The sequence below is a fragment of the Apus apus genome, chromosome 9 (genome assembly GCF_020740795.1).
Source record: "Apus apus isolate bApuApu2 chromosome 9, bApuApu2.pri.cur, whole genome shotgun sequence".
NCBI lineage: Eukaryota > Metazoa > Chordata > Aves > Apodiformes > Apodidae > Apus > Apus apus.
The window spans coordinates 10,402,403-10,415,306 of record NC_067290.1 but is presented as its reverse complement, the minus strand read 5'-3'; the positions used below and the strand labels follow the sequence as shown (position 1 = coordinate 10,415,306).

General features: G+C 36.3%; 1 protein-coding gene across 33 annotated transcripts in view; it reads left to right on the top strand.

The window, feature by feature from the left end:
* SLMAP (sarcolemma associated protein) overlaps nucleotides 1–11,612 on the top strand; it is a 76,916-nt gene extending 65,304 nt beyond the window's left edge. For 19 of the 33 annotated variants that reach the window (XM_051627316.1, XM_051627307.1, XM_051627300.1 and 16 more), the window contains 5 exons: nucleotides 1,253–1,573; nucleotides 2,421–2,538; nucleotides 3,325–3,496; nucleotides 4,928–5,062; nucleotides 9,668–11,612. In XM_051627316.1, the coding sequence (XP_051483276.1) occupies nucleotides 1,253–1,573; nucleotides 2,421–2,538; nucleotides 3,325–3,496; nucleotides 4,928–5,062; nucleotides 9,668–9,757 (836 nt within the window). In that variant the 3' untranslated portion in view covers nucleotides 9,758–11,612. Of the gene's footprint in view, nucleotides 1–1,252; nucleotides 1,574–2,420; nucleotides 2,539–3,324; nucleotides 3,497–4,927; nucleotides 5,063–8,529; nucleotides 8,620–9,667 lie in introns of those variants that run through there. The other 14 variants (XM_051627317.1, XM_051627309.1, XM_051627312.1 and 11 more) reach the window with 1 other exon arrangement.
* Nucleotides 11,613–12,904: the final 1,292 nt, after the last annotated feature.

Here is a 12,904-nt window from a genome sequence, read left to right as displayed (position 1 = left end):
AAAAAAAAGTGAAACATTCAGCTTAGATGAGGTAATGGCTTACATAAATAAGAGATGTAATGGAAGCTTTCTTTCTAATTGCACTTCAAATTACATCCAGAGCTTCAGAAACAATTCCAGTGTTCTTGGTAGTAATTTTTCTGTGTAAGTTATTTCTACAACTCCACAAACTTTGCAAACATCTGTATGAGTTTGGTTTTTCAGTCATACCATGCTTGTTTTCATGCCTGGATGTTTAAAGGGAGTTGTTCATCAACAGTCTCTGTAGTATCTTATGTTTTCAAGTGATGTTAAGAACTTTGTGCTTTTCTTCTAAGAGCAATTCTTCATTGATTTAGTAATTGCTTTCTCCCCTGTTAAAAATGAAACACATGTGAACTCTGGTACGTGTTCTTCAAAACAAAACAAAAACACTGAAAAAATTAAAAACTTTGCTTCCATCTGTCAGTTTTAATTATAATTTTGTTCTTTCATGATTCCCTTTCCTCTGTACTGTACTTCTCAGCTGTTTGCACTGGATTCTATTTACATGTGTGTTAATGAAAAATAGTTGTGCTCAGAGGTGTTTAGTAGTGAATCAGTTTTGAATGGGAATAATTTATAAGATTTGCTTCATGCAGAAATAACCCAGCGTGTGACTGCTGCACATTTACAGTAATCTGTAAATGCTAAAGGACTTCTTAAAGTTCAGTATATTTGGTGCAGCTTGCCCTTTCAATTAAAAATTAATCTTGTGCTTTGAAAAATGCTTTTTGCAAAGAAGTGAAGGACCTGAGTAGAAATTAGATTCTGTGCCTCAAGTATTTATAGATACTACAAGTTAGCTGCTCAATAGGCAAACATTTCCAATGCAGCTTTGTGACTGTTTGGCTTATCACAGAAGCTTTCTTGCTTTTCCTCTTCTCCCCAAACCCCACAGTGTCCTACTTTTGTAATACTTGTTCTGCTCACAGTGAAGTTGGATCTAAATCTTTAATTCAGATTTTGGAGAGTTGTTTCAGCATCATACATGCAACACAACCCTAAGAAAGCTTTCTCCAACCATAATTCTTGTTTCTTTTGACTCTGTGATAGAGGACCAATCATACGTGTGTCTTTAAGGTTTCAGCTTTTGACAAGGTTAATATGATTTTCAATTGCATTAGGATCCTTTACTCTTATTAAATATAAAAGAGTTGAAAAAGGGAGTGTTTTTTTAGATGTTCAGTAAGTACAATTTTTAAAAATAGTAACATTAACATATGCTTTCCAGCTCAGTTGCGAAGATTACAAGAAGATATTGAAAATCTTCGTGATGAAAAGGAGAATGAAGTTTCAAGCACTCGAAGTGAACTAGTCAGTGCTCAGAATGAAATCCTGTCTCTTCAAAAAGTAGCAGAAAAGGCAGCGTCAGAACGAGATACAGATATTTCTGCATTACAAGATGAGCTTCAAACAGTGCGAGCGGAACTCGAACGGTGGCAAAAAAATGCCTCAGATTATGAAAAAGAAATAGTCAGACTGCAAGCCAATTTTCAGCTTAAATGTCAGCAGTGTGAGGATCAGAAGAAGGAGGAGGCTACACGCTTAAAAGGTACTTGATTTGAAGGATGTCACAGACCAGTACTAACAGTAGCAAGCTTCTCAATGTAATGAATGTCAATTTTTCAAATCACAATTTGTTTCTCTGTAGTAATTTACTATGTCTGTATATACACAAGTGTGTGTGTATATGTCTATATCAAGGCTTGTAGTGTTACAAAAGCTGTTATGTATATTATCTTAGGTACCTTTTGATATTATAAGTAGATTGAGTATAATTGCACCTAAAAAAGGTGGAAGACTTGTACTGTTTGAGGGACTGAAACTGACACAGATCTCTGAGAGGACTTTAAATTTTGAATCAGTTAATCTTTGTGAAGTAATCAGAGGAGCCATTTTACAGTTTGGGCTCCAGTCTCTCATTCTATTAAGAAGATGTGTACAATATGTATTTTTATCTCTTTTTAACAATAAATTATTTATTTTAAAGGTCTCATTTTCACCTGTTAGTTCTTGCCTAAACCATTTTGTTCCCTGGAGCAGAGGCATGCTATCTAGTGATTCTAGTTATTTGCTGTTTTCAGGTCTGGGAAATTACTTTTTTCAAACACTTTCTTCTGTCACCGTTTCAAAAATACTGGAGAACACCCATAAACACTGTTCTTTATTTCTTTGTGCCTTAGAAAAAGCTCCCATTAAAAAAAGGCACTAGCTTTTTTAATGGCTCACAAACCTCATAAAACATTACAATATCTTCTACTGTTACAGGGGCTTGTGAGAGTTCATGTGATGTGATTATAATCAAATACATTTGAGATTTATGATTGATACCAGCTGGTGATACTTGAAGCAGTCATGAAATAATTTTACTCAATTCAATTAAATTTTATTCATTGCAGGTGAACTTGAAAAGTTGAAGGCGGAGTGGAGTGCTCTGGAAGCTGAATGTGTTACACTAAGGAAGGAAAATACTTTGCTTACATCTGAACTTCAGCGACAAGAGAAGGAGCTTTCTAGGTAAGGGCCCAGTGGATACAGGAAGGTGTCATAGTAGTAGCTGTTGGATTTTTTTTTTCTTCTCAGAAGTAGTATTTGATTTGAAATGTTAGAATTTTGTTTGTGACATTTTATTTATATCATAGTATTGGGCAGAACGCAATTTCATGCCGACCTTACACCAAGCTATTTTTTTTCTGTTTTGCAAACATACTATGTTTTCATGTGGAAGGTGACACGAGCAGATACAGGATTTGCATAGTGGAGATAGGCAAGATCTTTTATTTCTTTCTGCCTTGCACAGGTGCTTGGTTATCACTACTTGATTATTGCACTGATATTTGTAATGACTTAATTTAGAGCTTTTTGTGACTATTACACAGTTGTACTAAACACTTGAAGAATACTAGCTTAGAGGACTGGAGAAAGTAAAGAAGTGTCTGTGCAAATTACTGAAATACTTCTGACAACCTTAGACAGCCTTTTCATTGCAAATTTGTTTCAGAATGCTTCAGAGTGTAGAAGAAACCCTTAGTAAATAACAAAAATAAATAAGAAATTAAAAATGAGGAATTATAACTGATTTAAATTACACATATTTAAAAACAAGACTATGGCCAGCCTTTTATGTCAGTACTTTGCTTAGGGAGACAATAATGACCTCTACTTCCGTGATTGCTCTAGGCTGATATTTCTGTATTAAATAAAAATAATGTGTGAAGTTTTGAAGGATGAAAAGTGCTTAAAAAACCCCTCTTGTTTCTTTAAATTCAAAGCACAAGCTGTCAATTGGATTTTGTTTTTCAGCTCTCAGAAACAGAGCTTAGCGCTAACCAGCGATATAAGTGTTCTTCAAATGTCTCGAAAGGAACTTGAAGATCAGATGGGATCTTTGAGAGAAAAACATCAACGGGATGCAGCTAGTCTAAAAAGCCAACTCAGTGAAGCTGAGAGTCAAGCAAAAGATGTTCAGAAAGAGGTAACACAAAATATTATTTCTGTTTTGGGATGGTAGAATTCCTAATGATTTTCACATTTATGCTGAAAGAGAAGGAAAACCAAGATTTCTAGAAATGAAAATTTTTCTTTATTTTATTGTAAGTACTTTTATGGCGGCTAGTAATATAATAACTGGGGTTAAATATAAAGGAAGATTTCAAATAAAATTACTTGCATGTGTTTTGGGGAACTTCCTAAAGTTTACTTTTGTGCATTACCTTAGTGCATTTAATTTTAAGCTGTTCGGACAGGTAAACCCTTATTAAGACTTTTCCTGAATATCATGGTATAGAGTTTCATTAGCTGTTATGAGTCAAACTAAATTTTTTAGTCAGTATGATCTTCCTGGTTAGCTTTGAACTCTCTTATTTGACAATGGGACTACACATTCTTTACAAAGGTCTCCTTTCTTCTCACTGGATCACTAGGCTGCTGAAGATGATTAGCAAGTGCATAAGGAAAAGTTAACATCTTGAGCATATATTTCATCTGCCTAGCCTCTAAAGATTGTCTGGAAGATGGCTATAGCCTCTAACAACTGCTTGCTTGCTTCTATGAGCATTTTGAGTGAAGTTTTTCCCAGTCACTGCTTTTAGTTTCTTTTGCAGTCTTTTTCTGTGCTTTGTCATTAATTCCTCTGTGTCACATTCCTTACTGTTTTCAGAATTTGAAAAACCTAGTCTTGTTAGTCTGGTTTTTGCAATCAGATGTATTTGTAAGGATGGCTAATCTTTTACATTTGTGGTAAATGCCTGTACTGAAAGTCATTAGTTCTGTCCTCACTAATCCCTGTCATGTGGAGTACAAGAAACCTTGTGATCTATGGAAAAAACTGAATGTGAGTTTGAAAAAAAAAAGCTGCTTGCACTGTAGGAACATGACACATTCACCCAGTATTGTCTGTACTTGCATGATAATAAAAAGGCTTAGTATTTTTGCAGTGACTTTCTTACTCTTATGTTTGAGTTTGCTGTGTGTGAAGAAGGTTTGATTTGCTTCATACAGAATGTTGACTTTTGCACCTGTTGTTTTGTACAGGTATTTAAACTACAGTCTAGATGTAAGACCACTACTTAAACATAAGGGATTCCTTGTTCCCATTTCTTGTTTTGTAGTTTTTACAGTCCTTTCCAATATAATAATGAGTAATTGTTTGGTAGGAGAGATAAATTAAGGATTTATATATAGTTTGTCTTTCTTTGTTTTTAATAATCCTGGCCCTTCAAAGTCAGGGATAAAAATCTTAAGAAAAAGAAAATATAAGATTTTTCTACCCTGCTTTTTTGAAAAGAGGGTATTCTGACCCAAAGTGAGTTTAGGCACATGACAGGAAAGGAAACTGTGTGGTGAGCAAATGTAAGCATTTGTTGGGTGTCCGGGAGTCTGCAGACTGTTTTCTCTTTGTCTTTAGTATGAAAGAACACAGACTGTGCTCTCAGAGCTGAAGGCGAAGTGTGAGATGGCTGAACAAGAAAATCAGTCACTCACAGAAGAGCTCAAACAATGTAAAGAAAACCTGAAGCTGCTACAAGAAAAAGGAAACAACGTAAGTCTGTACAAAATCTGTGGGGTCACTGAGTTGCAACAGTGGCAATTCTGTTTATTGAGGGAATATGGAAGTGTCAAATAGAGAAGGACTGATTTAGAAAGAAAAAAAGGACTGCATTTTTACTGTATTATATACAAAATTCCATTCATCTTCACCACCTGTGCGAATTTGCAGGTCACTACATTGTAACAATTATGCGTGCAAGTTAAATTTACAGTTGTGACAATTTAAAATATAGCCTTAGATATCCGCTCTCTTGAAAACATCTGGCTTAAATGCTAGTGCACAAGAACTAAGCAAAACTTGAATTTCAGAGTGTGATACATATAAAAAGCTGAGAAACCTGGATCCAAATGACTTGAGCAACCTTTTTCAAGATACTTCTACTTTATTAGTGTTTATTACAATGGATGTTTCCTCCTTAGTCTTGCTCTTGCTTCTTTACTGTGGTTATCCCTGATTGGCTCATGCTTTAAACAGTGCAGTTGAACTGTCTTTTCTGTTGACTAATGAAAATACTCTTCTGTTACAATTAATTTGAGAGGTTATATCCTTAGGATTGAGTTTACAGCTACAGAAAACTTTTATACTGAGACTTCTGAAATCCTCCAAATGTTAAGGGTGTGGCAGACATGTTATGACTTGGTCATAGCCTTATTTTAGATTCCCTGTTACAGTGGAATGGCTGGTTTATTGTCTTTCTGTACTGTTTCTATGATCAGTGCAGGGCGAACAACTCCTGCAGTGGGCAGCACAAAGCAGGAGGATAATGGATGCACTGTAATAGCCTTTTAGAAAACCGTTTCTCTGACTTGGAAGAAACTTTTACAGGTACCATCCTCTTCAATCAGAGGCTGCTAGATACCCAAAGTTTGTATAAACACTCTTGCCATATCCCATTAGTGAATGTAAGCCTCTAACATAGTAGAGCTGTCAAAGATGTAAAGACTTCAAGCCCTTCTCATTTTTTTTTTCAGCTGTATTTTCAGGAATATTATGATAAAATTCTCATGGAACCTGCTTACAGTTCTTCTGCAATACTCAGACAATACTGAGTTACAAAAGTAGGCAGAAGTCAAACAACAAAATAAAACCCTCCCATTTTAGTAGAAGAGATCACACAGAGTAAATAATTGTGAATGTTAGATTTTTTTAATTCCTTTTAAAAACATTAACCTCAGGATTAAAATGCTCAGTGGAAAAAGGGAACAAATACCATCAAGGGAATTGGAGCACCTGATGGAAGTGGAAAAGCTTGCAAAGTAAGGGTAACTTTTTGAAGAATTTGAATTGAGTATTTAAATGAAATCAGGAACCACAGCAGTTGCCAAAATCTGCTTCCAGAGAAGGAGTTAGTTATGACCATTGAAATCTGGAGGTCAGGGTATGAAGAGCATCCAACCATTTAAGGACTTGCAGGACAAGCTTGCTGTTCAAGCAAGCATTACTCACAATCAGTAATTTGAAACGTATCTATCTTGTGGATTGTTTGAAGCATCATGGATACTGGGCTGAGTTTCAAGGTCAAATTATTCAAGTACCATTGCCCCCTTGTGCTGGAATCATTATTTGTTACTTCGTTTCCAAGGACAGTGTCTCACAGGAAGTGACTTCCCACTGTGCGATTTGTTCCTTTTTGCAGTCCATCCGTATCTGTTTGTATATTTTAATATTTTAATACAATTTTTTACGAGGTACATAGTTAAATACTCCTTAACAGTAAGGACATTTTTTTTATAGATTGAGAAGCTGATGAGATGGGAAAAATTAATCTTTTGGAGGTAGTTTCATTTAATGAGGTGGATATTTATCATCCGTTTCATCAAGATAGCACAGCCATGAATGTGCATAAAAAATAAATAAAAAATAATTATTAAAAAAATCCGTGGAATTGTTCAACAAACTAGCAAACATTAGAAAAGACAAGGCTCCTGTACTCTGTTTGGGATATCATTTAAATGATAACTTTTTATGCCTAAGTTTTACTTAAGGAAAGAAGTGTTCAGAAACGTTTAGCAGTGTGGTGTGCTGCTTGTGCTTGCATGCTTGTAGTCACTGATGGTTTCCTGATGTGCTTTATATGACAGATTTGTTTATGTGAATGGTTTGAGAACATTAGCTGCTCTGGTTGACAAACTTCTGGCACTTTTTTGAACACTGTTGTGATTATTTTTATCAGTGCTTTCTGTGGGAAGGTGGCACTCTGATTTGTGGCACAAATGACACAAAAATAATCCTGCATGAAAATGACTTCTAACAGTTACACACAAGATGTCTATTAAATATTTGCCTGGGTTAAAACAAATGTGAATTGAATGGCAGAGACTGGAATGCCTTCTAAGATTCCTGCTTTGAACCATATTGGAAGTTCTACTTTTAATGACTTCTACAAATTCATAACAGGATGAGATTTTATTAATCGCAATGTTTTAGAAAGTCTTCAAATATTTAGTATTTACTTATTTGACTGAACAAAATCAATGTGGCTTCAGCACAAAAAAGTTCTTAGGAAAATATTTAGCATGGTTTGCACTTAACCTCTGTGTGTCTGTGTGTATGCACGAATACATAGGCTAGGAAGCAAAGAAAGCAGATGTCTTCCAAGGACAGCCTAAAAAGAACTGTGGTCCTTTTTTTGTTTTTAATTTCGGTGTTAAGGATAGAGGCTGTCCATCTAGAATGTGAAGTAGTTTACAGTTAATTGAATGTAACTGAGAAAATTTGGAGGTGGTTCTGATGAGGCCATAAGCTAAATGAACCCTGCAATCTTGCCAGCTGTAGTTTGGCCCAGCTGCAACATCTGATCAATGTTCAGAATTACATTTGGTCACAGGGCTGATGACCTACCAGGGATCCTGGTCTTTGTGGTACCTCTAACAGAAGTGTACTTCCCTGCCTTAGGGTGACTTGTGCTGCTTGAACAGTCACATTAGTCTCACAGGAATGTCTGAACTACTGGGTTTGCCTGTGGGCATTGTTGTAATTGATTCACTAATGGAGGAAAGATGGTTTTTCCTGGAGGCTGGTAATAGAAAATGGGAAAGGCTAACTTACAAGGAATGAAGAAGTAGCTGAAAAATTCAACATCTATTGTGTCTTTCTGCCTAAAGAAATCCAGATGGGATTTCCTATCACTTGGAAAAACTAAAACCAAGTATAAATAACATATAGGCAAATCAATTTAAGATTTGTATTGGTTTTAAGTGCTAAATTCCAAGTTGTGACTAGAGATCTCTTAGAACATTTTCTGCTTACTTCCCTTTATTTTTAAACATCCCTGTTCATTTGAGTAGAATGGTGTACTAACTGTGTATACCAGATTAGATGATGCTGTATTGTGTTAGATGTCTTTAATACATTTCAATTAAAACAAAACTCACTGACTTATTTTCCCCTCTCTAAATCATCTTGACCTGATTGATTTATAGCACAAAGTGATTTTTAATATCCCTTCCCTTCTTTAGCCTTCCATATTACAACCCGTCCCAGCCGTATTCATCGGCCTAATCCTGGCTTTCCTGTATTGGTGTTACGGCCCATTGTGGTAGCGAAAGGTACAAGCACTACTGTTCAGTCAATGTATGTTTGTCCCTCTCACCTGTTTGTGCCATTTCTGTATAAAATAGTGCATGGTGAAATGCTCACAGGTATTTGTTTACCTGAAGCAAACCCTTCATTTAATATGCCATTCTGTTGATACTGATGAGCTGAGCAATCAACTAATCATTTAACGTTTGTGTGATTCCTTTAATTCTAACAATGAATTTTGTCCTAACTGTTTCTGAATGTGCCTCTTCTAACTTGGTCTCAGTTTGTCTTTAGCACATGGGTTACCTTTTGCACAATGCTGCCATGCTAGGGCCTGTAAGAAAACCTAATTCTAATTGCTTAATGAACTAAGAAAAATGAAGAGTTTGCCTCTAAATAATAATAAAAACCAACAAGCTTTGGTTCCTATATATGGACTAAGAAATTTCTCTCTGGCTGTGAACACTTTAATTTTTTTCTTACTTTTGCTATGAAGAAGATGGAAAAAAAAAGAGGAGAAGTAGGTGGTTGGTTTGTATCCTGAACTCTCAGCTTGCATTTTCCCTTACCTGTCTCAGTGTGTCCTCCTCTTAAAATGCTGTATTTGTCATGAAATGTTGTGACACTTCATTTGAAATTTTGTCGTTAGGATCTGCTACAAAATAACTTCATGGATCTGGATTTAAGCTAAGTTCAAAAGCTAACTAAAGCCATCAGTACTGCATAAACCTGTCTAGTGATTACTTGGCACTAGTGATGTTTTAAACATCTTAAGGCCTCACATGTTTAATAGCAGATTTCTTTGAGGTGTGTACAGTAATGAAGATGGAAATACAGAACTGCCAAAACTTCTCCTGATGATGCTCAGTCATGAAGAGTTGTGGATTTTCCTTTGCTAGAGAATTATGGTTTACTGTGGTGCTTTCCCTCAGGACTAGCCTGCAGTAGGGCTCGTGGGTAGCATTGTAGTCATGCCTATCAACAGGTACTCAGGACTTTCAGGAGCCTCGGGGTAAACTGATTAGTATGAATTAGAACAAATATGATATTGATTTTTTTTTTCTCTCCACACAGAGACAATGGCCTTGGATGCCTGTGATGGCAGCTTTGGTTGCTGTAACAGCCGTGGTGCTGTACCCAGGCCTAACCAGAGCTTCTCCATGAGAACTGTTGTTGAATCCATACACCGTCCTCCCTTTAGAAGCTGGCAACATTCATATACTGAGGGAAAACAGATTAATTCTCTTCCTTTTTACCTCTTAATACAGCACAGCTCTGCGTGAGAACAGCAGTAGGGTCATTTGCTTTAAACTGTATAAAATGTATCTGTCTATAAAGAGGGAATAAAATTGTGATTCATCATACTGTGAGCAATACTTTTGCTTACAATTTCATGCAAGTTTTAAAATAGTATGTTGGGATTCTGAATAATATAATGGTGGCCTAAAGTAGGCTTCTTGGTACCAAACTATTTATAATGGCTAGGGTTGTGGACACTTTAGAATCCGATTGCCAGATTTAAAAGGAAAAACACACTTCTGAATTGGACAACCAAGCCTAGTAACCTTGCAGATACTTGGAAAAGAGATGCAGTGTGCTCAGTGCCTTTCAGTATGATTTTTCCTTTTTTTAAAAAAAACCCAAACCAACAAACTAATAGTACCATTTTCCTTGCTGTTAGTCACTGAGCTGTTGGGAACAAGACTTAAGAAAACTCTTACCACGCCTTTTGAAGGAAGCATATTTTTCTTTGATAAGGGTTGCTTTATTAATGATTTTTGGGAATAAACACAATTCATGTCCAGCCTTAAAGAGACTGAGATACTGATGGTGAAGACCAGCCTAGAGAATTTAGTGTGCGCGTGTGCGAGTGTAAGCATGTGTGTGTTCTTGAGTGAACTAAGGTATTTCTGGGAGCAAGTACTTGGTCATTTGATGGACATAGTGCAGTGATTCAACTTACGTTAACTTTAGTTTGAATGTAATTTATTAAATTTCATATATTTAAAGAGATGCATTCTTTAAAAGTATGGATACTTTCTCACATACCACATGTATCTATTTTTTCAGTCATTTGATACTTTCTGACTTGAGCTGGAGAAGCTCTTTAGATAAGCTTTTGTTGACGTAACTTTATTAAGAGAACTGCTACAGTATGTCTGTGATTAGCTGAAAAAAACCTGAAGATTCATAAAATGCTACAAAATTGGAATCATCTACCTGATGTATTTTCAGGTCAAGATGGTTTTAATTCGGTAGCAAAATTTTGTGCATCCTCATCACATGGCTGTAAGTATGATGCAGTGGTCCCCATTACAGAGTTTTTCTTTATCTAAGTACCATTAACTATTGCAATTTGCTGACATTTGGTGGGAATCACTGTAGTTAGTGCGAAAGTAAATGTGGACTGTCGTTGTCTTGTTCAGCTCAACAGTTCTGTCAAAAAAAGTTTATTAAAGACTTAAATAATATGCTAAAGAATGGTAAAACAAAATGGCTCTGCTAAAGGAAACTTCAAAATAGGGAGATAATCTCAGCAATTGAATTGGCTTTAATATGTTATGGCAATCGACAGATAGTTTAAATATTTAAATGGAAATTTAGCATATAATTTACTTTGTGAGGTTTTAAGGGTCGTTGTCCTTTAAGGTTCTATCTTAAGTTACATGGGATTTCCTAATGGGAGGATTAATAGTTGGAAAAAATAGTCCAGAAGTGACTTGTAGAAAATAAATATTGTCATTTAGTTCATTCATTTCATCCTTTTCAGTTGCAGGAAGCCACCCAACCACAGAACACTCGTATGCCAGTGGTACTTAGTACCTCTTGTATATAGGTTATTGCAAATATTGTTCTGAAATGCTTAACTTCAGAATTACATTTTTTTAAAGTAAATAATTGTTTTAAATCTATTTTGTAAAGATATAAAAATACAATAGAATTTCTGGAGTACAGATTAAACTATTTGCACTAACACACGTGATGTGCATGATTTAATAAAATAACTTTACTCTCCCTATGCATGTTTGAGTTGAATGTCATTTAAAAACAAAAGATTCATGCTAAGTTTATTTTGCACTAGATACTGCCACAGTTACTAGGCACAATGTCTGCAGCATGTCCAGTAATAGCTAAAGACTTTTTTTTTACCCTTGCGTTTCACATTTGCACTGGTTTAAGTTTTTGTCTAGCTGATCTATCTCCTTGCTGTGGTTTTCAGTAAGAAAGGGGGGAGGAAAGAGCAGTGAAAGGCTTCAGAATGTTACTGCCATGGAGTGGGATAAGAAATGTTCACAGCCAAGGGGTGGCTGGTGTTTGAGGTAGGGGTTGTGAGACTGAAGGAGCAGTGGCTGCAGACAGCAGAGCAATAGTGGAAGCCCTTCCAGAGGAAGAGAGCCTGATGCTGCCTTGGCCCTTTTTAAGCATCTCAAGCTCCCTCTTTGCCCCTCTTTCAGCTACTGGTTCTTTTCCAGTTGATTCTATTTCCTCCTCCCTGCTGGTAGCATGTAGACATGGTGTGAAGAGGTGGAATGGTGGCTGGTGGAGCAGTCGTCTCTCCTGGCTGGCTGAGGGGGAAGGTGCTGAGTTCCCTGGGACAACCCTTGGGGCAGGCCTGTGGTGCCAGTAGGTTCCCTTTACTGAGCAATGCTGCCTGTGACATAAGTATGTTCTTGTATTGATGCGAAATGTGTTTTCAGAAATCTTTAGAGCATCAGAGAGCTGAAATTTAAGACCTAACATGTCTGTATTAAAGGAGAAAGATTTCTAGTTTAATTATGTGCATGTGTGCATATTATATACACAAGTGCCTAGTACACATTGCATGGGTGTTTGTCCTTAAAAGTGTACCTGTGATTCCCAAATACAGTGCCTTTCCCGGGAGTTCTTGATATTTGTATGTTCAAAATGATCAAGAATGAGCTAACATGCACAGCTCACACTTTCGTTGTGAGAATCCCTGGAGAAGGATTGGATAATTGGGAAGTTGCTGCTCTTCAGTGCTTTGACACTAAAGCACCAAGTGGAGTTACTTTGCAAGCACTCTATGCACAAACCTCTCTGGTTTTTATTGCTTTTGTTCATAGTAAATGTGTGTCCTTTTACATTCATATTTAGGTTCTTTTTAGTTTTGAGGCTTCCTTAGCTGAGCTTTGGAGTTACTGTAAAAAGCAGCTTTTCACAAACTTGAAGATTCTCTAAGTCTACTTGTCAAGTAAGTGTTCTGAGCTTGCACTGAAGTTTGAGGTTTTAAAAAGGTCCTTCATACTAGAAAAATGAGTCAGAATTGTTTTATCAGTTGCTAGTTCAATT